Here is a 25,155-nt window from a genome sequence, read left to right as displayed (position 1 = left end):
TTGGACAGCCCTGCCCCCTTCCATGTCCAATTTACGTCATGGGGAGGAGACAGGAGACAGCATCTGACAGCAGCGTTTCCTAAAGTGCCCCAGAATCCACTGGAGGATGTACCAGACTGATTTTTAGCAAGATAAAGTGGAAAGAAAACCCCCACAGGCAGTTTTAGAAGGACTTTATATGCTGTCCATTAGTCTTGGGAAATAATTCCATGTCAACCTGCCACTTCCTGGCATGGTGTGCGTCTGGGTGATGATGATGCAGTGTGTCTGACGGTGTGTTTACTCTTTCCTTCTCTCCTTCTGCCCATCGCTTTGTCTTTCTTACTTATCTCCCTCCTCTTTCTCTGTCTGCCTCTCTCATTCTGCCCCCTCCCCATGTCTGTCTGTCTGTCTGTCTCTCTCTCTCCAACCCCCCAGGTCCCTCCTTTAAGGCCAGTAACCTGAAAGCAGAGAGGAAGCTAGAGTTCATGCCCACAAACCTTCACGTCCAGAGGATGAGAGTGCAGGATGAGACGGGCTTCGGTAAGATCCCATCCCTCCCATTCCTAACCCCCCTCTACTCCTATACACAGGGCTTTGGTAAGATCTCACACCCCACTTCTATCCCCCTTCTACTCATATACACAGGGGTTTGGTAGTATCTCACCCCCCCCCCCCCTCCCCCAGCCTCTAACGAGAATTAGTTGTCTGAATAGGGTCAGTGCAGAATCCCTGAGACACCAGCAGGCATACACACACACATAGGCACACACACGCGTACACATTCTTTCTCAAACACAAAGACATATTTGTTGAAAGTCATTGTTTGCTGCAAGGGCTATGAAAATTGCATTCTTTGGCAGCAAAAATCTGTCTTCCTAGCAGTCTTTGAACACTGTAATAGACAAGTAAGGCAGAGATGGTAGGTCCTGCCCATATATGGACATGTTTGAAACCTTTGTTTTGCCCGCCCCCCCCCCCCCCCCAAAAGAAATTCCCATATTTTCCAGCTTTGCTGAATAATTGCACAGTGAACCCAGCTTCACTGACAGCATCATCAGTACAGTCTTACTTAGGTAATCTACCCCCAGAAGCCTCTGCACCAAACGTTTAAAGATGTGTAAACACTTATGTAAGGTCAGTGGTGTTGTTTTGTCTGGTTTGGTGCCTCTTTAGAAGCCAGAGATACGCACATGCATGGATATCGTACGTTTGGCAGCAGCACTAACCCTCTGTCTGGAAATCAAAAATATTCCAAAAAAAAAATTTCAGCATTGTTTAAATCCACAGCTGGCTGGCAAGCTTTATTGTGCTGGCAGAACAGTGACAAAGCGAAGACCAACACTCTTTTTTTATCCATTTAAAATGGTGAAAATGGATAAAAAAAGGAGGTGGAAGTGACAGCCGGTTGCACAGGTGTGTGTGTGTGTATGTGTATGTGTGTGTCTCGCTTGTGCAGACAGGAGCACTTCTCTGGATGCCCTGCTGTTCGAGCGCACAGCGCTGAATGTCTGCACCCAGTGTAAAATGTGTTCCTCCCCCTCTCCTCGTCCTCTCTCCTACCTCCCATCCCCCCTTATTTCCCCCTCCCCCTGCAGATCACACATACGACGTGGTGACGATCGGGGCGCCCGCCGCCCACTGTCAAGGGTTCAAGAACAGCGGCCTCCGCAAGCTCATCCACAAGTTCGAGGAGGCCAAGAAGCAGTAAGTTGGGGTGGGCGGGGCTGATGGGTGTGAATGGTGGGCGGGGCTAAGGGAAGGATGTTGGTGGATGTGGGGTGGTGGGGAAATGAGTGTACAGTGGGGTTCAGGTGTGAGGCACTGATGGATAAAGTGGGGGGTGGCGGCAGGTGGGGCAGGGCATGGGGGTCGATCAGGTGTGGGACGAGGGTTCGAGGGAGCCTGAGCCTGGCTTGTGGTGTGGCACCGTTCCTGCTGCCCGCGCTTCTGGTGGAGTTCTCTGTCATTACCCATAATGCCGCTTGTTTGAGCCCAGCTTAGCTGCTCCTCTCTGCTACACCCCCTGCTGTTTTCATTCATTTAATTTTTCTTTCCTGACTTTCTGACAATGTTCTGTTTTGCCATATGGCGAATCAAAGAGCTTGGCAGCAAAACTGCATGAAATATGGAATATTTTATTGATACGTGGGGTATCAATAATTAAACCAGTATGAATATTAGTTCACAATATTGGAATTATTTACAAACGGTGTCATAAAGGTTTTGGGGATTCTCTTACAGAGAGTTTTCTGGTCATGATTAATCTCAAAGTGTCATGACATGATTCAGTACAACCTCAAAATCCATTTGGCCTTGTCTGTCAGTTTTTAAGCATGCAATTATGTTTTTAACAGTTACGTTTTAGCAATTTGCGGCAAGTTTGTTTCAGCAATGCCCTACCGATATATTACCACGCTAAAAAATCTCAGTGACATTATGAGAACGTTGTGTCAGCCACAGTGTAAACGTGTAAGTCTGCTAACATTTAAACGAACCATCGGAGCCGACTTGATCTGTGCTATAAGTAGAACCAAAGGTGTAAACATTTGCCATGCCCTTTCAAACAGTCATTTTCATTGTTTAAATCTAAGAAAATAATTATATACTTATGTCAAGCAGCTGGTCTAAGTCAGTTTCTTTTTATTTGCCTGACCTCCACATTTATGCGGTCTATTCTAACTTGCTGCAGTGACAGACAGCATTGTACTCAAGTGGCTCCGTAATAATAATGATGATAATTTGAAAACACATGTCTGTAATAATAACAGTAATAATTACATTTGCGAAGTCCTCTCTTAGGCTTCATTTGAAGTGGTTATCTTTCTTAAATGTGTTGCCTGTGAAAGTGCTCGCTAACTTTGCTGAAAAATACTGCTGCTGCTTCCATTCATGTTTAATTTAGTTTCCTTTGTCAGCTCTCTGACTGCAGCGCTGTTGCCATGGTGCTTGCTCGCCTGTCTCTGTGATGCTGCTTGGAAACAGCAGCCTCGTTTTAAAGGTGGTGTTGTTAGTTTAATGGCTTTTTAATTGCTTTTTTGTTTTCTGATCAGCGTTTATGAGGAGGAATGGTGAGTTCTTTGTATTTAAATCTTTGGTAATTCTCCGCCCCCACCCCCAACCCCGCCCCTCCACCTCGTATAGGCATCACTCTGCATGAAAGGGTATGCATCCTCACGTGTTTCATGATTGGTTCATTTTTTTCCCATCATTTGTCGAACACGTAAAGCAGCTTTGTGTGTTGGTCGTACACATGTGTGTGCATGAGTGGAGCGAGTGTGTGTTTTCAATGTGTGTGTGTGTGCGTGCGCGCGCGCTTGTGTGACTGCGTGTCAGGGTGATGTGGGGATTCAAAACACTACAGTTGGAATGACCATGGACTGTGTGTGTCTTGGTGTGATGTTTCAAGTCTCTGAGTCCTGGATTGCTATTGAGATGTGCTGGGTCCTTCCAGGCATGGTGTTGCTTGGGTTCTCCTCATGGAGAATCTCCTCCATTTTCCCTAACTATACCAAACTTCCTGGTCTAGCACCTTAAACCTACTCCGTCATACATTACCCTGAGTCTGACCATACCAAACCTCCTGCTCTGACACCTTAATCCTCACTCCATCACACCATGTGCTTCATTACCCTGACTCTGACGGTACTGTACACAGTCTGACAGCACGTTGCTCTGCTCTCAATGACTTAACAGCTGAGCTTAGATGGACAGCCTGTCTCACAGCCAATTCGAGACACAGATAGGGCTGGAAGGATCCTTTGTTGTAATATATTTGTCTTCAAGAAGTTTGATTATGAACACCATTGTAAGAAAGAGGCATAGAGGCAAATGGCAGTGGCGTTGGAAGATACCACAGTCAGAGCGTTCTTTCCTGCAAGTGCCTTTCTCGGCCCTGTTGCCTGGCAACGGCCTGCTTCGCATAAAGCCCGATTTTCAAGTGGTTTTGACATCAAAAATGTCAAACATCCCCGGCTACAGTGAAGCAGGTAATTGCACTAAGCACAATAATGCACTACACAGGCCTTTGAGCAGCTCGACAGGGGCAAAATCGTGCAAGGCCGGAGTGAAAAAGCGTGTCAAGGCTGTTTCTTCCTCCTTCAGTTTTCTCTGCTGTTTTTGTTGATGGCTTTATGATCTTTGTCACGACAGTGATCTTTAAATGTTTTGCAAGGTCTGGATGCGTCATATGAGGCAGTAATTTAGCAGTAACCTAGCTGTAGCTGTGAAGAATCTTGGCAAAGTCTTATCAGGAACTTAGCAGTGATTTAGCAGTATTTGTATTGGTTGTCACTTAGTTGTAGTCGCAGTTTAGCCGTAGTTCAGCACTGGTTCAGCTGCAGGTAAATAGTTCTCACAGTTTGGGGGTCCAAAGGTAAGCTGAGATGACAGGATGTCCTCCTCTAAGCTGTGTTATACATTCTCTTCAAGCTCACTCTCCCTGTCCCTTTGTTTCACTCTTTCTCCCTCTCTTTTTCCCTTTCCTCTTCCTTTGTCTCACGCTTTCTCTCCTCATTCTCAGTCTCTCCACTGTCTCTCTCTCATGGTGTCAGCCTCTGCTCTGCACCTCCGCCATGACCAACACAAACAGCAGGACCCTCACTTCCACCCCCCCACCCCCCCACTTTGCAGACAGCTCATCGCTGGTGCCTGATGCGCTCCGACTCCAATAATCGACTGACCTTTCAGCTGCTGCCTCCCTCGCGCGGCAAACCGAAAGAGCTTTGTCCGTGACCTCTTCACCTATCAGTCACATGTGTACAGTACAGGCAGAGAAAACAGCCATCACCATCAACACAGGAGGCACCTGCTTGGAACCGGCTAGATCCGGGTCGCTCCAGTACAGCTCTGTCCACTTTGTCACGTTGCATCATGGGACAGTAACCCCCCCCAGGGATTGCTCTCAATGTCTTGCTGGGGGGGGGGGGCTAATCGTCATCATGTTCATCCACAACTCAGCCCATAACCAAGCTGCCAATGTTCACATCTATAAGAAGGGTGTGGTGGGTGTCCAGGCAAGGATACCAGAGCAATTATTGCTGGAAACAGGCTGTAGTTAATCAGTTTTTGAGCCAACAGCATGTTCTGGTCGATCTGATTTGGATACAGCAAGAGGTCAGCGCTCCATAATTTGATGCTTTTCTGAAGATTGATCTGTCATTCACAGTTGATTAATTACACTGAGAGGAGGGCTGACTTTATGCAGGGAAGGGTAATTGTGTTTGTTTGTTAAACATTGCTGAAACCCTTCCAAGCTAAAAAAAAACACTGCTTTATTATGAGCTCAGCCCCTGGTGCAGCACCCTACCTCACCCTCCGCTGTGTAATGCTCACAGGCGTGTGTGTGTGTGTGTGTGTAACGCTGTCTCCACCTAACCCCCCTCATTTCCCCCCACCCCCGCAGCAGTGCCGTGTCCAGCTCCCAGTCCATTGTCTACGTCCCCCAGGACATCGTCCGGGCCAAGGAGATCATCGCCCACATCAACACACTGAAGACGCAGGTCAGCTACTACGCCGAGCGGCTCTCCCGCTCCGCCAAGGAACGCTCCGCCAACGGGCTGGAGAGGACCCTCGCCATCCTGGCCGACAAGGTGAGGGCATTATTGCATTATGGGCATTTAGCAGATGCTCTTATCCAGAGCGACTTACATCAGTTACGGTTTCTTTTTTAAACAATGTCAGCCGTTTATACAGCTGGATGTTTCCTGAAGCAATTGTGGGTTAAGTACCTTGCCCAAGGGTACAGCAGCAGCGTCCCAGCGGGGGACCGAACCGGCAACCTTTCGGTTGCAAGTCCTGCTCCTTAACCACTTTGCTACACTGCTGCCCAGGGCAAGGCCGAGGGTGGGGCCGGGACCAGGGGCGGGGCCAGAGGCGGGGTCGGATGCTTTGCCTGGGACTCAGTTTCATATCCTCACTAACCTCTTCCACAGACTTGAGGTTAATGCTGAGATACAGAAATATGTTATGTAGCAGTTGTATTGCAGTCTGATATTTTTTCTGATATTTTTTCACATTTATAAATGTGATGCCAGACTACTTTGTTCGTTACTCCTTCTGTATTCCAGGAGGTGTGAGCACTGGGACTTTTGCTGTAGTCTGTCAGATATTTTGGGTGTTGTGCTGGAGGTGTCTGTTGAATTTCTGCATAATGTAGATTTAGTCATTGAGCAGACGCTCTTATCGAGAGCAACTTACAAAAAGGTTAGAGAGCAGAGACAATGTCAGTCCTCATTTGTAAGTCGCTTTGGATAAAACCGTCTGCCAAATGAATAAATGTAACTGTAAATGTAATCTGATAATAGGAGAAATTACATAACATAACATAGACAACACTCTGTTAAGAACCATAGTAGGTGTAAGTATCTCTACTGTTGTTGAAATTAAGGGTGGTCTGATTCAGCAGCTTATTTTGAAAATGCTAAAAGTGTTGTGGTATAAAACAGATCAACAGTAGCTAGTATAGCAACACCCTCCTGCTACGGGCCAGAGCCCCTGAGGAGGGGAAGAAGGCAGGACCCACATATGTGAGTGCGGCTCCTCTGTGCCCCTGCAGACGCGGCAGCTGGTGACGGTGTGCGACTGCAAGCTGCTGGCCTCGGCCATCCAGGCGCTGAACGCGGCACGGCCCGAGTACATCGCCTCCAAGGCCTCGCCGTCCGCCGCCGAGGCAGACCAGGTGGTGCTGCGCAACGACCAGGACACGCTGCTGGCCAAGTGGACCGGCCGCAACAGCCGCACCTCGCTCAACCTCAGCTGGCACGAGGAGGAGTGGGTGAGCCTGGCGGGGCGGGGCAGGGCGGGGGAGCAGCAAGCTGTATGAGGAAACATGATGGACATCTCTCTCTCTCTGTGTCTCTCTCTCTCTCTCTCTCTCTCTCTGTCCCTCTCCTCTTTCTCTCTCTCTCTGTTCCTCTCCTCTCTCTCTCGGTCCCTCTCCTCTCTCTCTTTCTCTCTCTCTCTCTCTCTCTCTCTCTCTCTCTCTCTTTCATTCAAATATTCAAATTCAAATAAATAAGCTTTATTAGCGTGATGACACAGGTGTACGGTACTGCCAAAGCCAAACGTCAGTGCACATGCTGAACTAAAAGAATGAATAAACACATACTTACATAAAAGGTATTTTGAAGGGTGGGGGATGCCTCCTGCCCACTCTTACACTCAGACGCTTATCCCTCTCCCTTTCTTTCTCTCTCTCACTCTCTCACTGGCTCTCTTTATATTATACAAAACCTCAAGTTGTGTTCCTCCCTCTCTCGCTCTCTATATGCATGTATGTGTTATATAAAAGTCCAGTCATGTTCCTCCCTCTCTCTTTATATATTATATAAAGCTCTAGTCCTGTTCCGCCCTCTCTGTCTCACTCTCATTCTCAGTTAGAGCAGCGTGCGTGCTGACGTTCCGCTGCCCCCCTCTCTGTTTCCCATGATCCCTCAGGAGAAGGTGTGGCAGAACGTGGATAAGAGCCTGGAGTGCGTGATCCAGCGGGTGGACAAGCTGCTGCAGCGCGAGCGCCTGCAGAGCGACAGCAGCGAGGACGTCTTCCTGTGCGACCAGCAGGGCGGCGCCAGCAAGAAAGGTAACCAGCGGACCCGCGTGTTCTGGATAAACCCGGGAAGCGCTGACGAGTACTGCTGGCCCGCCACGCCCCCGGCACAGTCATCCCCATCGCCGTCATCGCCACCATCATCATTATCGCCGTCATCATCGTCATCATCACTGCCTGCCCTGACCTCTGCATGCCAGTCCAGCTCTGTGGGGAATGCCTGTAGGTTTTTCCTTTTGCCTTTTTTTAAGTTCTCGTTTTTTTCCTTTTTCTTTTTATTTAATGTTTTCCTTTATTTCTGATCACACTTTAAACTGCAGCAAACACTATGCAAGAATACGTGTGATTACGTTAAGAGTTTGGGTCTAATTACTGAGTAGGTGCTTACATATGCTTATATGCACTATACTTACATATGCCATAAAACAGATACAGGGACAGTCACCCTGTTGATGGAATGCTACGACATCAAAGGAAATAGAGTTGTAGCCATTTTTGGTGTCAGAACCATCAGAACTGTGGCTTGTGGATAATGCAAAATGATATCCATTTTCTATTTGGTGGCATTGTGCTCAATTCCATTGTGTCACCTCTGTGAGGGGATTTTACTGAAAGCCTACTCAAACCTCATCCTGGAGCTGTCTTTTGGCTTTTGATCCAGTCAGGCGCTAGTGGCTGGCTGTATTAAAGTGACTGAGTTTCCCTCCTTAGTTAGAGGACTTCAGAAGCTTGCTAATCCTGTGCCCTCAAGGAGCTGAGCTCAGTAGCCCTGTTGTACAGTCTGTGAGAGGAGAAATTTCATTGTAGAAATAACTGACAAAAATGAACCATGGAATTGAGCAGGGTGACGGATGATGCTGTCGATTTTGACTGCCATTTGAGAGTTGGCACGCCACAGCACACATCGGAGGTAGCGGAGCCATTTCATAACGGACAGTGTAGCAAATCAATACGTGTGTGGTCTTGTCATTAAAATTCAGATCAATAGCAGCTCCCACCCCCATGCCCTGACCACTCTGATATATCTGCACGCAGACTCTCATAGAGACTCAGTGTCTGCTGCTGTTGCAGTTTCCTTGTAATCAACAATGCATTCAGTCACCTTATGTTCTAAACATTTTGGCACTACTCATCACTGGATGAGTTGTTTTTCTCATCAAATTCATCGATACCGAATATGGACCAATCAGAGGCTAATGTGGAGATGAGTGTGCAATGAAAAAAGGACAAATCGACATACACATATTGAAGTCGACACGATTGGCAGCTGTTATTTCCGTTCCATTTTGGCTTCCCCGAGACTTCGCCTTTAGGCAGAAGAAAGTGACGTTTCATTTCCCTTCAGAAAACATCCAGACGTGCACCGCGTCCCGCGCCCTGTGCCTGATTTAAAGTGTGATCCTGATTGCATGGCTGCTGTTAGCTCAAATCTTGCTCTTCCCGCTACCTGCGTTCTGGCAATGCATGCAGGCCTGTGCTGAGGTGCTCCCTGAACCCAAACGCATGTTCGTTCTTCTGTGCATACTCACACTTCCTCTAAGGTTTTCATGAGTGAGCGGTCTCTGCTTTGGTGCTGTGGGTTCATTTAACTCCTAGATATATGACACATAATAACGACGTGCAACTCCATCATACATCCAACATTGTTGATGTAATTCAGTATTGTGCTGATGTTCTGGGGAACGTTCTAAGGAACTTATTAAAACATCAAAGAGCATTTTTCAGAATAATTTGTCTGTATAGCTGTGAACTATGTAACTATATAACTGTATAGCTGTATAACTCTTCCTTAAACATAGATTGTATTTTTTACCTTTTGTTGTTTATTGTTTGAAGATGTTGAATGTTGTTGGTCCCAATCTTCTGAATGTTGAACATTGTTGGTCCGTCTTTGTGACTCTTTTTCCGCAAAATCCATACCTTTTTCCCCACTGGATTTATGTATGATATTAAAAATGTATAGATTTTTATCTTCAGAGACTATGCAAGGATGTTCAGATATAGAGAGTTCCAGAGCCTCAGAAACCACTGGTCGGATTTGACTAGGAGTGATGCATGCTGGGAATGGATGCCCCATGGCCACCTGTTGTTCACTTCTCAGGCAAATGAGATGCAAAGTGTGTGTTTTTATACACCTCAAGGCTTGGACAGACTGTACAGCAAGAAAACCAGATACAGAGCCGGGCACAAATTACAGCCAGGCCCCAAACAGGCATGTCTAATCTCTGAAAGCTGCAGCCACTGTAGTTACAGTACAAAAACACATCTGTGCTCTCCCAGCCTCTTGCTGGTACAGAGTCGGCCCACAGAAAGGTCACCTGTCTGGACAGTGCTGAAGATGATTCTGGAACACTTGGGTGTTCCCCCCATGCACAGATGAGTGCTTTCACACACAGGCACACAGCAGTGAGGTCTCCCTCCTTTCTTCTCTGGTTGAGGGTCAGTTTCGCAAACTTGCTCAAATGGGTTGATTTAGGCAAGAGAGGAAGATAAGGTGACTGCCTCTCTGATTGTGGAAGAGAGAGATGAGGTCATGGGTCACACTGATGGAATAAGAGAGAGATGAGGACATGGTCTCTCTGATTCATTATGAGGTATGAGGACATGGTCTCTCTGATTCATTATGAGAGATGAGGACATGGTCTCTCTGATTCATTATGAGAGATGAGGACATGGTCTCTCTGATTCATTATGAGGTATGAGGACATGGTCTCTCTGATTCAGTAAGAGAGATGAGGACATGGTCTCTCTGATTCAGTAAGAAAGAGATGAGGACATGGTCTCTCTGATTCAGTAAGAGAGAGATGAGGACATGGTCTCTCTGATTCAGTAAGAGAGAGATGAGGACATGGTCTCTGATTCAGTAAGAGAGAGATGAGGACATGGTCTCTGATTCAGTAAGAGAGAGATGAGGACATGGTCTCTCTGATTCAGTAAGAGAGATGAGGACATGGTCTCTGATTCAGTAAGAGAGATGAGGACATGGTCTCTCTGATTCAGTAAGAGAGATGAGGACATGGTCTCTCTGATTCAGTAAGAGAGAGGTATATGAGCAGAGAAACATGAACAGAGTGTGTTCCTGTGTTGGAAAAGTGGAGCTAGCAATTCCAGTGGAGGAGTTTCTGAAATCTTCTTAAGATGTTCTGTCTGTCTGTTACCCTCAGTTCTGTGATTCTTTGTTCCCTAATGATTTCATTCTGTAATTTGCTGCTCTCCCTGCAGGCCTAATCCCTGTGTGTGTGTGTGTACTTGTGTGTGTGGATTTCTGTCTGTATTAGTGATTATGGAGATTATGGCCTTGTGGTTTTGTTTGCTTGTATACTCGTTGTGCTCTGACTGCTTCAAGCCAAAGGCCCTGTGGGGCAGTCTACTGTGTGTATGTGTGTGTGTGTTCATGAAGGTCCTCTAGCATAGTCTACCTTGTGCGTGAGTGCATACATGTGTGTGTGCACAGATCCTGTGCTGTAGTCTGCTGTCTGCGCATGTGTGTGTGTGTGTGTGTGTGTGCGTGCGTGCGTGCGTGCGTGTGAGTGAGTGTGTGCATGTGCAGGTCCTGTGCTGTAGTCTGCTGTCTGTGTGTGTTTGTGTGTGTGTGTGTGTGTGTGTGTGAGTGTGTGTATGTGTGTGTGCAGGTCCTGCGCTGTAGTCTGCTGTCTGTGTGTGTGTGTGTGTGTGTGTGTGTGTGTGTGTGTGTGTGTGTGTGTGTGTGAGTGTGTTTGTGCCAGGTCCTGCGCTGTAGTTTGCTGTCTGAATGCTGGCAGTTCTCAGCTGCTTCCTAACCATGCATGTTGCGCCTTCATCCCCCGTCCAGATGGCAGCCCCAGCAGCGAGGAGGTCTCCCCAGGTAAGAGCTCTCTCCATCTGCCCGCTCCTCAACCCCTGCGCTAGCGCTTCTGCTAACTCCGCTAACTTACACTGGCTACAGCGCTAGAGGTTACTGAATTATTATGCCTGTCTCCAATCACCGGTTATTAACATTGGCTTTGTTCTTCTGGTGTGTGTGTTGGTTTATTGTTATTTTAATGATTATTTCAACTAACACTTCAACCTGAGAGAAATTGTTTTGGTGGAGGGTCTGTATAGTCTTCCTGAAAAGACAGTTTATGATTGAGGCATTGCACATTGTGTAATATGTGTTGGTGAAAGTCAGTTTGAGAGCATACGTGCGTGTGTGTGAGTTTGTGCGAGTGTGCATGTGTGTGTATGTGTGTGTGTCCGCGTGTGTGACCGCTGTCGTCTCCTGCAGGTGAGTGGAGCGAGGCTCTGTACCCGCTGCTCACCACGCTGACGGAGTGTGTGGCCATGATGAGTGACAAAGCCAAGAAGGCCATGGTGTTCCTGCTGATGCAGGACAGTGCGCCCACCATCGCCATGTACCTCACCCTGCAGTACCGCCGAGACGTGGTCTTCTGCCAGACTGTAAGCACCCGCACACACAGGCACACACGTACACTCTCTGAAATGCTCTTTTTCTCTCACACACACAACTCACCAACTGTTGCCCAATAATGCAGTGTCACATTTTCAGGACTGTCACAGCACAGCTCGCAGGCTGACACTGGCGTGGGTATGGGTGTAAGCTGCACACTCAGCATCTGGCATTGCTCTGCCCGGCCTCTCACACGCGCGGTTTCAAACGACAGCTCTGTGAAATTCCCTGGATGCTTTGCATTCCTCCTCTGCCTCACACATGTGTTTGCATCACAGAGCTGCAGGAGAGCCTCCCACTAACCCCACTACAAGTCAGTCTGAAGGCATGTTGTTGTTTAAGCTTGAATGAACCCCTGCTAGAAACAGAAACTACTCCACCCCTTAGCGACGGTCACTGCGTTTGAATTCTGACAGCTCCCTGCAAAAGCTTGCAAAGGCAAGATATGTGCAAATAGCTCAACATCCTGTTTCCCCACTCTGAGCACCGACACACATTACTCACTAGATTCATTGAGCACACTAATTTTATACACTGACAGACTTTACATGCTGTACTGATTGAAAACACCCATCAATTTTACACACTACTGATGTAACACTGTATATTTGTCCAATGTGTGAATGTGAATGTATTTAATATAGTACATATCAGTAATTGTTGTGACTGTATTGGGTCAGTAAAGATGTGCCATTTTTTAGTATAGTTTTGGGTAGTAAAAATGAGATGTATATAATAATTTGAGCTTAGTAAAGATGAGATTTTGTTACAGTTTGTGGAGCGTTAGTGTTTGTTTTAGTGTGAGGTTGGAGAAGATGAGGGATGTGTTTGTTTCAGTGTGAGGTTGGAGAAGATGAAGAATGTGTTTGTTTCAGTGTGAGGTTGGAGAAGATGAAGAATGTGTTTGTTTCAGTGTGAGGTTGGAGAAGATGAAGAGTGTGTTTGTTTTAGTGTGAGGTTGGTGAAGATGAGAGATGTATTTGTTTCAGTGTGAGGCTGGTGAAGATGAGAGATGTATTTGTTTCAGTGTGAGGCTGGTGAAGATGAGAGATGTATTTGTTTCAGTGTGAGCCTGGTAAAGATGAGAGATGTGTTTGTTTTAGTGTGAGGCTGGTGAAGATGAGAGATGTGTTTGTTCTAGTGTGAGGTAGGTAAAAATGAGAGATGTGTTTGCTTCAGTGTACTGCTGTTTTTATAGTGGTGGGTAAACATGAGTGATGTGTCTTGTTTCCCTTTAGCTGACAGCCTTGATCTGTGGTTTCATCATCAAACTGAGGAACTGTCTCCGTGACGACGGCTTCCTGAGACAGCTGTATACCATTGGCCTGCTGGCACAGTTTGAAAGCCTGCTGAGCACCTACGGTAAACACACATGCCTTGCTGTGGACATGGCCAGCTCCTCTCCTGAAACACACACACACACGCACACACACACACACACACACATTCACTCACATCCTCCAACATGGCCAGCTCCTCTCCTGCAACACACACACACGCGCACACACGCGCCCACACACACACGCATGCACGCGGTACAGCATGATGCCTGTCTTTACTGTAAGTGCTCTGTTGGGCAATGCTGTGTGTTTGTGTGGCTTACATGGCACGTGCATTTACTGTAGGTGCACTGTTGACCAATGATGCGTGTATGTGTGTGTGTGTATGTGTTGCAGGAGAGGAGCTGGCCATGTTGGAGGATGTGAGTGAATGTGTGTGTGTGTGTGTGTGTGTGCGTGTGTGTGTGTGTTTCAGGAGAGGAGCTGGCCATGTTGGAGGATATGAGTGAATGTGTGTGTGTGTGTGTGTGTGCGTGTGTGTGTGTGTTTCAGGAGAGGAGCTGGCCATGTTGGAGAATATGAGTGAATGTGTATGTGTGTGTGTGTGTGTGTGTGTGTGTGTGTGTGTGTTTCAGGAGAGGAGCTGGCCATGTTGGAGAATATGAATGAATGTGTGTATGTGTTTGTGTTTCAGGAGAGGAGCTGGCCATGTTGGAGGATGTGAGTGAATGTGTGTGTGTGCGTGTGTGTGTGTGTGTGTGTGTTTCAGGAGAGGAGCTGGTCATGTTGGAGGATGTGAGTGAATGTGTGTGTGTGTGTGTGTGTGTGTGTGTTTCAGGAGAGGAGCTGGCCATGTTGGAGTGTATGAGTGAATGTGTATGTTTGTGTTACAGGAGAGGAGCTGGCCATGTTGGAGGATATGAGTGAATGTGTGTGTGTGTGTGTGTGTGTGTGTGTGTGTGTGTGTGTGTTTCAGGAGAGGAGCTGGCCATGTTGGAGGATGTGAGTTAATGTGTGTGTTTGTGTTTCAGGAGAGGAGCTGGCCATGTTGGAGGATGTGAGTGAATGTGTGTGTGTGTGTGTGTGTGTGTGTGTGTGTGTGTGTTTCAGGAGAGGAGCTGGCCATGTTGGAGGATGTGAATGAATGTGTGTGTTTGTGTTTCAGGAGAGGAGCTGGCCATGTTGGAGGATATGAGTGTTGGGATCATGGACCTGAGGAATGTCACCTTCAAGGTGACACAGGCCACCTCCAACTCCGCCGCCGACATGCTGCCCGTCATCACCGGCAACAGGGACGGCTTCAACGTGCGCATCCCGTTGCCGGGGACGATGTTCGATGCGCTGCCGCGGGAGATCCAGAATGGCATGCTGCTGCGTGTCCAGCCTGTGCTGTTCAACGTGGGCATCAACGAGCAGCAGACACTGGCTGAGAAGTAAGGGGGCGGGGCCCAGGGGTGAGGTCTGGGTGCGGGGAAATGGGGCATGGGGACACCCCTGCAGCCAGCTTCCTACAGTATCAGCACAGCAAGGATCTAAGCTCTCAGACCACACACATCCTCAAAACTGGGAGGCAACACAGTAGCCCTCCTCTCTGTAAAAACATCAGTACTTTCCCTTGCAGTTACAGCCCAGATGGAACTTGAAATTAATTTTATATGTCGTGGGCACGATTGGTCTAGGCTAGGGGTATGATCTTCATTTACACAAAAAGGCAGCTGGCCAGGAATGGTGAAACTGGAAGGAAACCGGAGCTTACCCTCACCAGGTCGCTTCATAAGTTCTCCGGGCCATAAGTTTGCTCCGCCGGCAAAGAGCTCCGCGTTTTTAGTTGTCGAAACAGAAAAAGCCTGGGCGAAGACAGGGGTAGGTGAGCTTTCTCTGGAGGACAGGCAGGTCCCAGGTGCATCCCCACACACACCGGTTTCCCTCCATTTTGGCTTTTTAAAAAGAAAAGCCCTCCCTCACGACCGACTGGCGCCCAATCAAGACAAAAGGCGTCATCCCCAATCTCCATACCAGCCACCATTCTGGAAGCACAGCTGCCATGCCACTAAATGAGTGCTAGTTTATTTAAACCTTTTATCGATAACAAGCATTAGGAGTTATTATGCCCTGCTCACTAATGCGTGGGCATAACATATATTTTATGGAAAGAAGCCCAGCATGTATTTGAAAGTCCCTGTTTTTGTACGTGTGGATGTGTGAGCAGGCATATTAAGCACAAACCACAGAAATGGATGTTATACTGCATACATTATAAATGCTGTTCACACCCAACTTTATACTCTCTCTGAGTTTTTTTCCTCACTATATATCCCAGGGTACCTTTGAACATATTACAGCATATCCAATTTATTGCCAAGAGATGTTTGGGAGGGCGAGGGGAGATGTTTGTGTGGGTATGAGAGCAAGGTCATACTGTCCCCTGCACGCCTTTGCGTTGTTTAATGAGGGTTAATGTGTCATCACCTTTTAGACGCTGTGGCCTTGTTGGCCCAGAGTTAGGCAGACCTGCATTGCATAGTGTTTTACACTGACATGCTTATCAATGGTAACAACTCCATTTGTAATTTACATGTGGATGTCTTTTGTTTCTTTTTTCGGAAAGGTTTGGAGACACCTCGTTACAGGAGGTCGTCAACATGGAGAGCCTGGCTCGTCTGAACTCCTACTTCGAACAGTTCAAAGAAGTCTTACCCGAAGATTGTGAGTCACCCGCAGCACCACATTTAACGAAAACTGAAGTTTAAATAATGCGCTTACCTCGGCCTGTCACGCCAGACCGCCCTTTCTTTAGCACTGCGCTTAAAATAGAAATGAGCTATCCTCTCAGTGGCATCCAGCTTAATTTTACTGCAGTCCCAGTACTGCTGTCTGTTCGTGAGAATCTGGCCGCCCTTTTTAAAGCTGAACAGAGAGCGAAAACCTTGACTTGGCATGATGAGATGTGCTCCCTGTCGCCCCCTGCTGGCTCGCCCGCTCCCAACAGCAAGCCAAACGTATGAGCCTGTAATACTGAGGCTACTGGAACGAGCTCATGTGTTTTGCTGGACTGTCACGGATGTGTTGTAAAGACAGGACCCGCTGTGTTGCCCCGTTTCCCCAGGTCTACCTCGCTCCCGCAGCCAGACCTGTCTGCCCGAGCTGCTGAGGTTCCTGGGCCAGAACGTCCACGCCCGGAAGAACAAGAACGTGGACATCCTGTGGCAGGCGGCTGAGGTAGGGGGGGCGAATGCTGATGAAAAGTGATGAAAAGTCCGCCCTGCAATTGAATGTATTGATCAGGGAAAAGTTGTTTCGCCGATAAATTATTTATTCACTAGAACTGGCACCTTGTGATTTGCCCTGCATGTTTGTGTTATTTCCACAGCATCCAGTTTTTTTATTAAAATATTGTGTGTACAGAGGCACCTTAATAACCTCAGGTTTGTGCCGTGAATGTTTCCGACTGCCTCTAACTACAGCTTTGAATTCAATTTAAATTCATACCAAGACATTGGGTGATTACCAGATTGTTTGTGATAATGAGATTCAGATGATTGGTAGCATTTAATACTGAAGTATATTTATTGGAGCAATGTTGAGAATAGGCCATTTGCCCAATCTTAGATCATCATTTCCTGTAAAACTGAGTGACGCCGTCGCTTTGTCCAGTTTGGTCTTGAAGGACCGCTGAGCCCCATAGCCAGCCGATTGGTTCGTGGAGTCTGTGACGTCATGTGACCCTCCCGTTCGCAGATCTGCCGGCGCCTGAACGGCGTTCGCTTCACCAGCTGCAAGAGCGCGAAGGACCGCACGGCGATGTCAGTGACGCTGGAGCAGTGCCTGATCCTGCAGCACGAGCACGGCATGGCCCCCCAGGTCTTTGCCCAGGCCCTGGACTGCATGCGCAGGTAAGCGCCTGCCCCCCCCTCCCGACCCCAGCGCTGGGACAGTGCCAACTACAGGGGGCGTCCCTCACACTCCCACCCCACAGCCTGCTTTTGGCTGCAGACTCCGTCAAATCGGGGGAGACAAAAAAAAAATAAATAACAGAAGTGAGCGAATGCCAGCAGTCCCAGTCCACCCTGCATACAGGGGATCGAGACGCCAGAATGGGGCATTTCCTGTTTTGTTTTTTTCGAAACATAATGACGTGAATGTCTGAATGACCAAGATAATTGGCATTTGTACTTATATGTATATTCTTATATTTTGGTATCTACGGTAGAAAGAAATCTGAATGCTTAATGAAGTGCATAAACCACAGTTGCTGCAGTAGCTGTTTTTATTTGTGGGTTAGAAGTTATTGGTAAGAAAGAAATTTAGAGCATAACCGTTAACACAGTTAACACAGAAGAGTGTAGGTTTGGCGGTATTGGCACATGGTTTTTCATGGGAAGTTAGGAGTCGATTTACAAAGAACCTCACAGCTCTAGTGTCTCAGTGGTACATCATCATATGGTTGATTGTTTTGTAAGCCAAAGGAAGCTGGTTAGTAACAAAGGCAAGTAAAGGAGACCTATGTGCAGCATGAAGGTGGTGCATATATGCGTAAAGGTGTGTGTATGAATCCAATGGCAGACTGAGTTGCTGTGCTCTGTAGAGGACAGGAGACTCCTTCAGGGAAGTGCCACAGTGCATGGATCTTTGTGAGATTCAGTGGAACTGAATGACCTGTGCAGGTGACAGTGGAGGTGTAATGCGGAGTAGTCCTTCTGGACAGTGTCATGAGGGCTCGTAAACTCGCAGGTCTGTGTCAAATGAGGGGCCAGTTGGTAGTGATGAAAGGGTGAGGCTTTGTGAAATCTAGAATGGGAAGAACTATCATGTGTCTGTCATTCAGTGCTATGCCCAGTTGCAAAACACTGATTGCTCGAAATCAGTGAGTTGATTTCGTGGCATTGATTGGACGTGGTAGCTCCACTCATTTTTGAGGCTTTTGAACTAATTGTAGTGGTTTTCAGGCTCATGTGAGTCTGGGAATGGCATTTTCATGCTGTACCTTGGAACAGACAGCAGCTAGACTCCCAGACACAACACTTCCTCTTGCTTGAGTGGGTATATACATCCTCGATATTCTCAAAGCCTTTAGTCATGCAATCTCAAGTTACCTTGAATTATTCTTTCCTTTCATTTATTCACATATTTTAATTTGGTAGCTTTTGCTAAATTCTCAACCACTACTAATTGGCTTTCTGGAAACGCCACCCCACTCCCCCATCCATTTCGACCAATCAGAGGTCAGGAGTCACTGCTGGTTGGGAAGTCCCGCCCTCTCTCTCTCTCTCTCTCTCTCTCTGCAGTTAGCACTCGTTCCTCATGCTTGATATGTGTGTTCTTCACACCAATCGCCTGCCGTAGCACCTCTGCCCACTCCAGTCTGTCCAGCCAAGTTGCAGAGAATGCCTTCCATTTCAAGCAAGGGAGCTCCTCACCCCCTCCCCCCACACCCACGCCACATTGCATCCCTCCATCCCTCCCTCCTTCCTTCTCTCGTCCGTCTCCACACACCCGTTTGTTGCCACACAGTGGCTCCTGGAGGAAAACATGGAGGGTGGAGGAGGTGTAGTTGGCGTGCCCCCACCTTCAAGGAGAGGGAGAGCAGACCTTTGTTTGAAAGACAATCAACGTGACTTTGAGTACAAGCAGGAGAGGAGTGGAGGGACAAGGAGGAGTCCAGCCCCCGCTATGATATCCTGTTCAGTGGCCTCTTGCCTGAGATCACAGTCACCCCCACCCCCGCCTTATGTGCGGTTCTTCCGCGCATCTCTCCAACATTCCCAGTTCTTCTCTGCACACTTTACACGCCTGATTCTTCCTGAGACTTGTCCACAACTGAAAGCTCTGCATTGCTCTTTGGCAGTAATTAACATCGTAGTCTGAGTTTGTGTTTTTTTAAGGTTTAAGATTTTAAATTTAAGATTTTCTCCAAGTGTAAAATTTTTAGTTTAAACCCCCTCCAGCCCAAACAAAGAAACAGACAATGTAGGTCATCACCATGGTTTCCTCAAACAATATGCTTTTTGGTTTTAAAGGATGCTCTCTGTGAAATGCGGGTATGCCACTGTTGGTGTTGCTTTGTGGATGAGCAGAAAAGAATTATGGGATGGCTGACATGGCCACAGTCCATGCTCCCCTTCTGCCCAGTGTGGCTGTATGCCTGATGCATGCTGGGAAGACGCATGACTTTGCTGCATGGCTCCAGACAGCCTTCCACACCCCCTCCTCTCCACCCCATACTCCCTCATCTGTAGAACATGGAGAACCATCGTTGTTTCTTCTTAACTATTTTTTCCTTTCTTTCCAAAGGCTACAGAAAATGTGTCTTAATTTTCTCCTCTTTTTATCTTCTCTCTTTATGATGGTCGTTTGTTCTTCACTTCGGTTTGACCCATTCATTTTGTTCTGTTTTCCTGTTGCTTGGTTGTTTAACTGCATTTTATTCCTGTTGTTGGGGTTATTGTCTGATTTCACCATTTTCACAAATTTTACCTTCAATTTAATTTGGCCTGTACTCCATTCTACCCTGCTTCCTTCCCTGGTCTCTGGCACAAACATTTTTTTTTCCAATTATTATAAACATCACTTTATCCTCATCAACATTATCCTGGTTGTCTTTATTATTATAATTGTTATTGTTACCTTTCCATGCTACTTCGACTCCCTGTTTCGCATGTCTCTGTTCCACTCCCCCTCTTTGGCCCCGCCCCTCCTCCATGCCCCGCCCCCCTCTGCCTCTCCGCAGCGCTGGGACCAGGGAGGGCGTCACGCAGAAGAACCTGAGTGGCCTGTTGCCCGTGCGCGATTTCAGCCTAGACCCCAGTCTCCTCTACTCTCTCCCCTTACTGGCGCTCAGCCCAAACCTGCTGGTCATCTGGCTCTTTCTCAGCGTGGCCTACCTGCTGGCCAGGCTCCGCTGTAACTGAGCGCCAGCCCTCCCTCGGCCCCTCCGCCTGTTAGCCTGCCAGGCGGCTCCCCAGACAGCCCAACCCGCTAGCCTGTCTGTCGACCAGGCAGGCAGCCACCCAGCCCAGGTCACTCGCCTTTCAGGCATCTCAGCCTGTTAGGTAGTTCGGCAGAGTGTAGGCCTTCCTGCCCAGTAGCATATTTATACAGCACCACCCTGTCCCTCAAACTTCTACTTTTACTTTTTACTTACGTAGTTACGGGGCCACTTCAGGGACTGTGGCAGTCTTAAGGCTGCCAACTACATTACGGCATCCAGTGACAAATAAGCATCCAGCATAAATCCACCAGCCATTTGTATACTGTAAAAAAGATTTATTGCACACTTTGCTGTAAATAACACAGATTATTTTAGTTGATGTTATAAAATAGGTCTTTTTAAGATTTCAAAAGTTATCATCAGTATTTTTAGGCAGCGTCCAAGTACCAAGACCTACAGTAATAACCATGTATACAAAGAAATGAAGTTTTCCTAAGTGTATTATTTTGGGTCTTGCTGTTTATACACTGTAGCCATTTATGGTTGTATCACTCATTTCTTCAAGTCTCATGCTGTCAATGCTGAGTCGGGTTCCGGTTTTTGATTGGATTAGATGTATGTTTTTAAGTCTTCCCACTCTTTCCGGAGGGAAGAGAGTGTCCACTTTCATTAAAGGCATAAATCTTTTATTAATACCCCCTTTAGTAAGAAATAGGTAAATGTGTAATTGTAAGGACTAGGATGTGTGAGATAAGCAATTTTACAGTCCTTTTTTGCAGGGAGTTTTTAGACGCTCAGGAGAATGTGCTTAAGTATGCAGTACAGATTGCCTTTACGGGGCCGTAGTTCCTCTGTCTATGTGAGCTTTTCCTTAAGTTGTTTGCATTTCCAGTTTATTCTTAACTAATGAGAGTTGGTTTGAGATTTTTAAGGAATATTTAGCAGAACATAATACAAGTTATTTTAGACGTTTTGTTGCATTTGAGTTAAAAATTTATGGGAATCATGAGGTGCATAGAGGGGGATTTTTCTGTGCCAAATGCAGAAACAAGTAATGACACAGCCCTGTGCACTTTTAGAGAATAGAGACACAGTGCCCCCCTTAGGCCTTTGATCCAGGTGAAATTGCAGCTATAGTTAGTTAAACAAGTGGAGGTGCTGTCCTTCACACCAGGGCCCTCCACACATCAATGATCATTATTACTGGTTATTTCCTTTGTTAAGGTACCATCATTATTGCAGTATGTGCAGTGGCTACAACCCTCTTTGACATGCCTACCCAGAGTCCCGTTTTCTAATTTTATTGACATGAGAGAGCTTCCATGCAAGACATTCATACTGTTGCATTTTGGAAAACAGTATTGGCTCTAATGAGGTCAGCCATGGTTTTTGTCCACAGTAAATAGTACTGCATGTCTACCACTTTAACTGTGTCAGATATTCTGGATAAAGACTGACATACATCTCACCCCCATTCCGCACTGCCCTACATAGTTAACGGGGTGTTCCAAAATATGCTGTTCCAGAACACCTTCACAGGCATATTCCAGGCTCTGGACTTCAGTTAGTGTGCTTAGAATTATCCCATCACAGATCAGCCTCAGTAATGAGAGTTCTTTCCCTGCATGGCTGAACAGGGGACGTCTCTGGGTTTGATTTAGACTCTTAGGGGCGGAGCTCATTGCAGATAAATGTGAATTGTCAGAGTTTTCCAACAGAAGTACTGAACGGAGGGATATCTGGGTTAGGCATCACAAGGAGGAGCGCTTTGTCTTTGGGTCATTGCCATGAAAAACGAGGTGTAGAGCTGTTATACCCAGTGGGCTTATAGCTTTTTAAAGATTTGATATAAAGTTTGTGAAATGTTGCTATTTACTTTATAAACTAATATTTGAATATATGCAGTATATTTTAGTGGAAAATTAAAGTTCTGATTTCTCTTTGTAAATATTCTGAGAGTAGCCCCTGCATAACATTCTACTCATTCTTATTCTTATGATTAATATTGTTGTTGTTGTTATTATTATTATTAAATTGTTTTGTGTAAATGCTAGCTTATCTATCATTGGATGAGCTAGCATGTACACAAAACTCTGAGCAGAAAAATCCCTGTTGTCAGGCCAAGTTGCAATACCTAAATTGCTAGTCCTGGATCAGTTTTTGGTCTTCAATGAGAGGATTCTCCACTCAGTAACACACTCTACGAAAGGTGCTACATTATACCTATATAACGCCTGCATACACACTCCATAACACCAGATTCAGTTCATAAATATTCATGAGCACCAGCATGAACCTTCACAGTGCGTGCTGTGTTACTATAGTAAGTGATAATGCCATAACATCCCAACCCAGAATGTCATCTTTAACTTGTATCATTTGTATCTTCCTGTTGCTTATGACATGGATGGTGACATAACACATGCTGTGACAGTCAGTGTCCGTTGGCACATATTTTTATGAATATTTGTAAATGCCAGTGCTAATGAAGGTTTTATGTATGTCTCATGTAGACCTCTTCATAGGGAAGTGCTACCCTTTGCTAGGAGAGGAAAAGGACACACAAAGTATATTGTTACAGTGAATGTAGACGTATTATTGTGGTCTCCCTCAGTGCTGAATTGCCAACTCGGATAACCTCAGGTGTCCCTTCTCCTTCTCAGTTGCTTATCAGGGTTAGAATAATCAGAAAGTAGTACTGACGGCGAAAATTAAACTTAGAAGGAAAAGAGCTCCCATTTAACTTCTCTGGTCCTCTGGTTTCACCTTATCAGGGATAGAATGATCAGAAAATAATTCACAGTGGAAAAAGTGTTCTCGTTTAATCTTTTTGGTCCAGCTTATTTTACTTTTTTCAGTGTGTCAATTTTCAATTGGCAGTATTTTCATATAGATGAAAAATGAATATTTAAATTTAATTTTGTTTTGCGGTTATTGTTAAGAGGTGTCTGTTTACTCTGTATATTTGTGGGTACACTTTGCATGTGAATGAGAATGTGGATATAAAAATGTTCTTCCAACTGTTGTCACTTTATGTCACGGACAAAGCTCCATTGCTGTTGATTCAGTTGCATATACATGTGTCTTTGATGATACATTTACCTCTTCATGGCAGTGAGCTTCCAAGTAACTCAGGAAACAGTTCCTGAGCTGCAAATGAAATGGCATAATATGTCTGAAACCACCCAAACACATTGTGCCATTTTCCTTTTTCTAATCTTGTACAAGCTTGTCTCGACACAAATGTTGGTATTCAAAGAATCAGCTTTAAGCTTTTTTTTTTTTTTTTTTACAAGTAATGCAATGCTAAACATTGTTTAGTACGAGCCCATATGTGTATGTATAGTCTCCCTAAATATGCCAGAATGGGTCATTAACCAAAAACACAAACAACAACAATTTAAAGCTTTAATTTTTTATGTATTCCTCTTGTCTCGTGTTTGACGTTACTCGAGGTAAATTCAGTGTTCTTCCGTTTCGATATCTGTGACGCTATTGGCAGAATGCTCTTCCCCTTACTCCACTCCTCTCCCCCCGCCTCCCCCACATTCCCGTTGACCATCCCGAGTCATGTGACTGTGTGCTTTGATGGTTTGTCACCATGTTTTCTTTGACAGTTGTCCATTTGTGTTTTGCCCATTGTCCTTAACACGGCCCTTTTTTGTCGTTGTTCTGTTCCGTTTCTCCGCTTGCGACCATCCTCTCCGTGCTCTCTGCTCAGCGAGGGCTGCCGACGGGAGAACACCATGAAGAACGTGGGCTGCCGCAAGTATGCCTTTAACTCCCTGCAGCTGAAGGCCTTCCCCAAACATTACAGGCCTCCGGAGGGGACTTTCGGGAAGGTCGAGACTTGATAGGACAGCCGGCCTTCAGACCTGACCAACAGAGACAGGAGAAAAAAAAAAAAAGCAACACAAAAAAGAAAACAAAGAAACAAAATGCCCATAGTGTAAGTGCAGAACCACTGTTAATATGATAGAAGTGAGAAGTGATAGATGTATGTATCCTGAATTCATGCATACTTTCCAGTTCTTGAAGTTTATACATATACAACACACAGAATCACCACTAGGTTAAACCAAAGGCATATCGGCTAGTCTGCGTAGGAGTCCTTTTTACACAGTAAACTAATCATTTCAGTGTTCACTTTAGAGTCACAACTACACCGTAGATACTGCATGTTTCTCTCTCAGTCACAAAAACGCACACAGGGACAACTGTCAAGCCTTTTGGCTAGATCGGTGTATGAAGACAGCATGCTTGAGCGACTGCAGCCAGGCCTCTCACACCGGGCTGGAGAAATGAATGCTGGGAGGCTGTGGATGAGAAAAGCACAGTGACGCGCAGTGCTGCCATGGTAACCGATGCTGGTTGCCATGGAGGAGCTGACGGCCAGGTCCTCTCCGGTTGCTGGGCTGCAGATGCGGGATTTTTGTTTTCTGGGGTGACGCTGAGGCTTGCCCCGACAACGACCAACAGGAGCTTTCCCGTCACATTCACGAGCAGTGTGTCCATCTGCAGGAGCCTGTGGTCATGGTTTTGAACGCTGTGTAGGGAAATACATTGGTGCCCTTAAGGTGTTCAACCTGTGCAAATGTGTACATATGAAATCTGTAGCTGTGGTTATGGTAACCACACACCTTAAGCATATCATACAAGACCAGTCAGTTTACTGGAAGATCTTCACGTCCTATTGGATATTTTTGTCACATGATGCTAAAAATGCTACATTTAAGAGCTGCATAAATTCTCACAATATTCATTCTAAATGTTTATTAGTATTATTAGCGGTGCTCATGCACTGATGGCACAAGGAATACTCTTTATTGAATGGTTGCGATAAAGGCCCTGCTAATGAATGTGGTGTGGAAAGCCCTCACGGTACACCTCCACAGCAGGACAGCAGACAGGCAGACCTCAGAACCTGATGCAGTCACTGTCCTCCCTTTAAAATTTGTTTCAGGCCAGTAATGCCTCTCAAGAGGCGATATTT

General features: G+C 46.3%; 1 protein-coding gene across 4 annotated transcripts in view; it reads left to right on the top strand.

Annotated features, from left to right (window-relative positions):
• inpp4aa (inositol polyphosphate-4-phosphatase type I Aa) overlaps positions 1–24,056 on the top strand; it is a 58,745-nt gene extending 34,689 nt beyond the window's left edge. The window contains exons 12-25 of one of the 4 annotated variants that reach the window (XM_036541183.1): positions 418–522; positions 1,578–1,686; positions 3,033–3,050; positions 5,384–5,570; positions 6,536–6,754; positions 7,417–7,558; positions 11,337–11,369; positions 11,772–11,944; positions 13,193–13,316; positions 14,400–14,667; positions 15,843–15,940; positions 16,341–16,453; positions 16,973–17,127; positions 23,884–24,056. In XM_036541183.1, coding sequence (XP_036397076.1) covers positions 418–522; positions 1,578–1,686; positions 3,033–3,050; positions 5,384–5,570; positions 6,536–6,754; positions 7,417–7,558; positions 11,337–11,369; positions 11,772–11,944; positions 13,193–13,316; positions 14,400–14,667; positions 15,843–15,940; positions 16,341–16,453; positions 16,973–17,127; positions 23,884–24,016 — 1,877 coding nt within the window. In that variant the 3' untranslated portion in view covers positions 24,017–24,056. Of the gene's footprint in view, positions 1–417; positions 523–1,577; positions 1,687–3,032; positions 3,051–5,383; positions 5,571–6,535; positions 6,755–7,416; positions 7,748–11,336; positions 11,370–11,771; positions 11,945–13,192; positions 13,317–14,399; positions 14,668–15,842; positions 15,941–16,340; positions 16,454–16,972; positions 17,128–19,961; positions 20,474–23,883 lie in introns of those variants that run through there. The other 3 variants (XM_036541181.1, XM_036541182.1, XM_036541184.1) reach the window with 3 other exon arrangements.
• The last annotated feature ends 1,099 nt before the right edge of the window (positions 24,057–25,155 follow it).

This window comes from Megalops cyprinoides, chromosome 11 (assembly GCF_013368585.1).
Source record: "Megalops cyprinoides isolate fMegCyp1 chromosome 11, fMegCyp1.pri, whole genome shotgun sequence".
In the NCBI taxonomy this organism is placed as follows: domain Eukaryota; kingdom Metazoa; phylum Chordata; class Actinopteri; order Elopiformes; family Megalopidae; genus Megalops; species Megalops cyprinoides.
The sequence above is the reverse complement of the archived record's forward strand: the minus strand, read 5'-3'. Positions and strand labels throughout refer to the sequence as shown.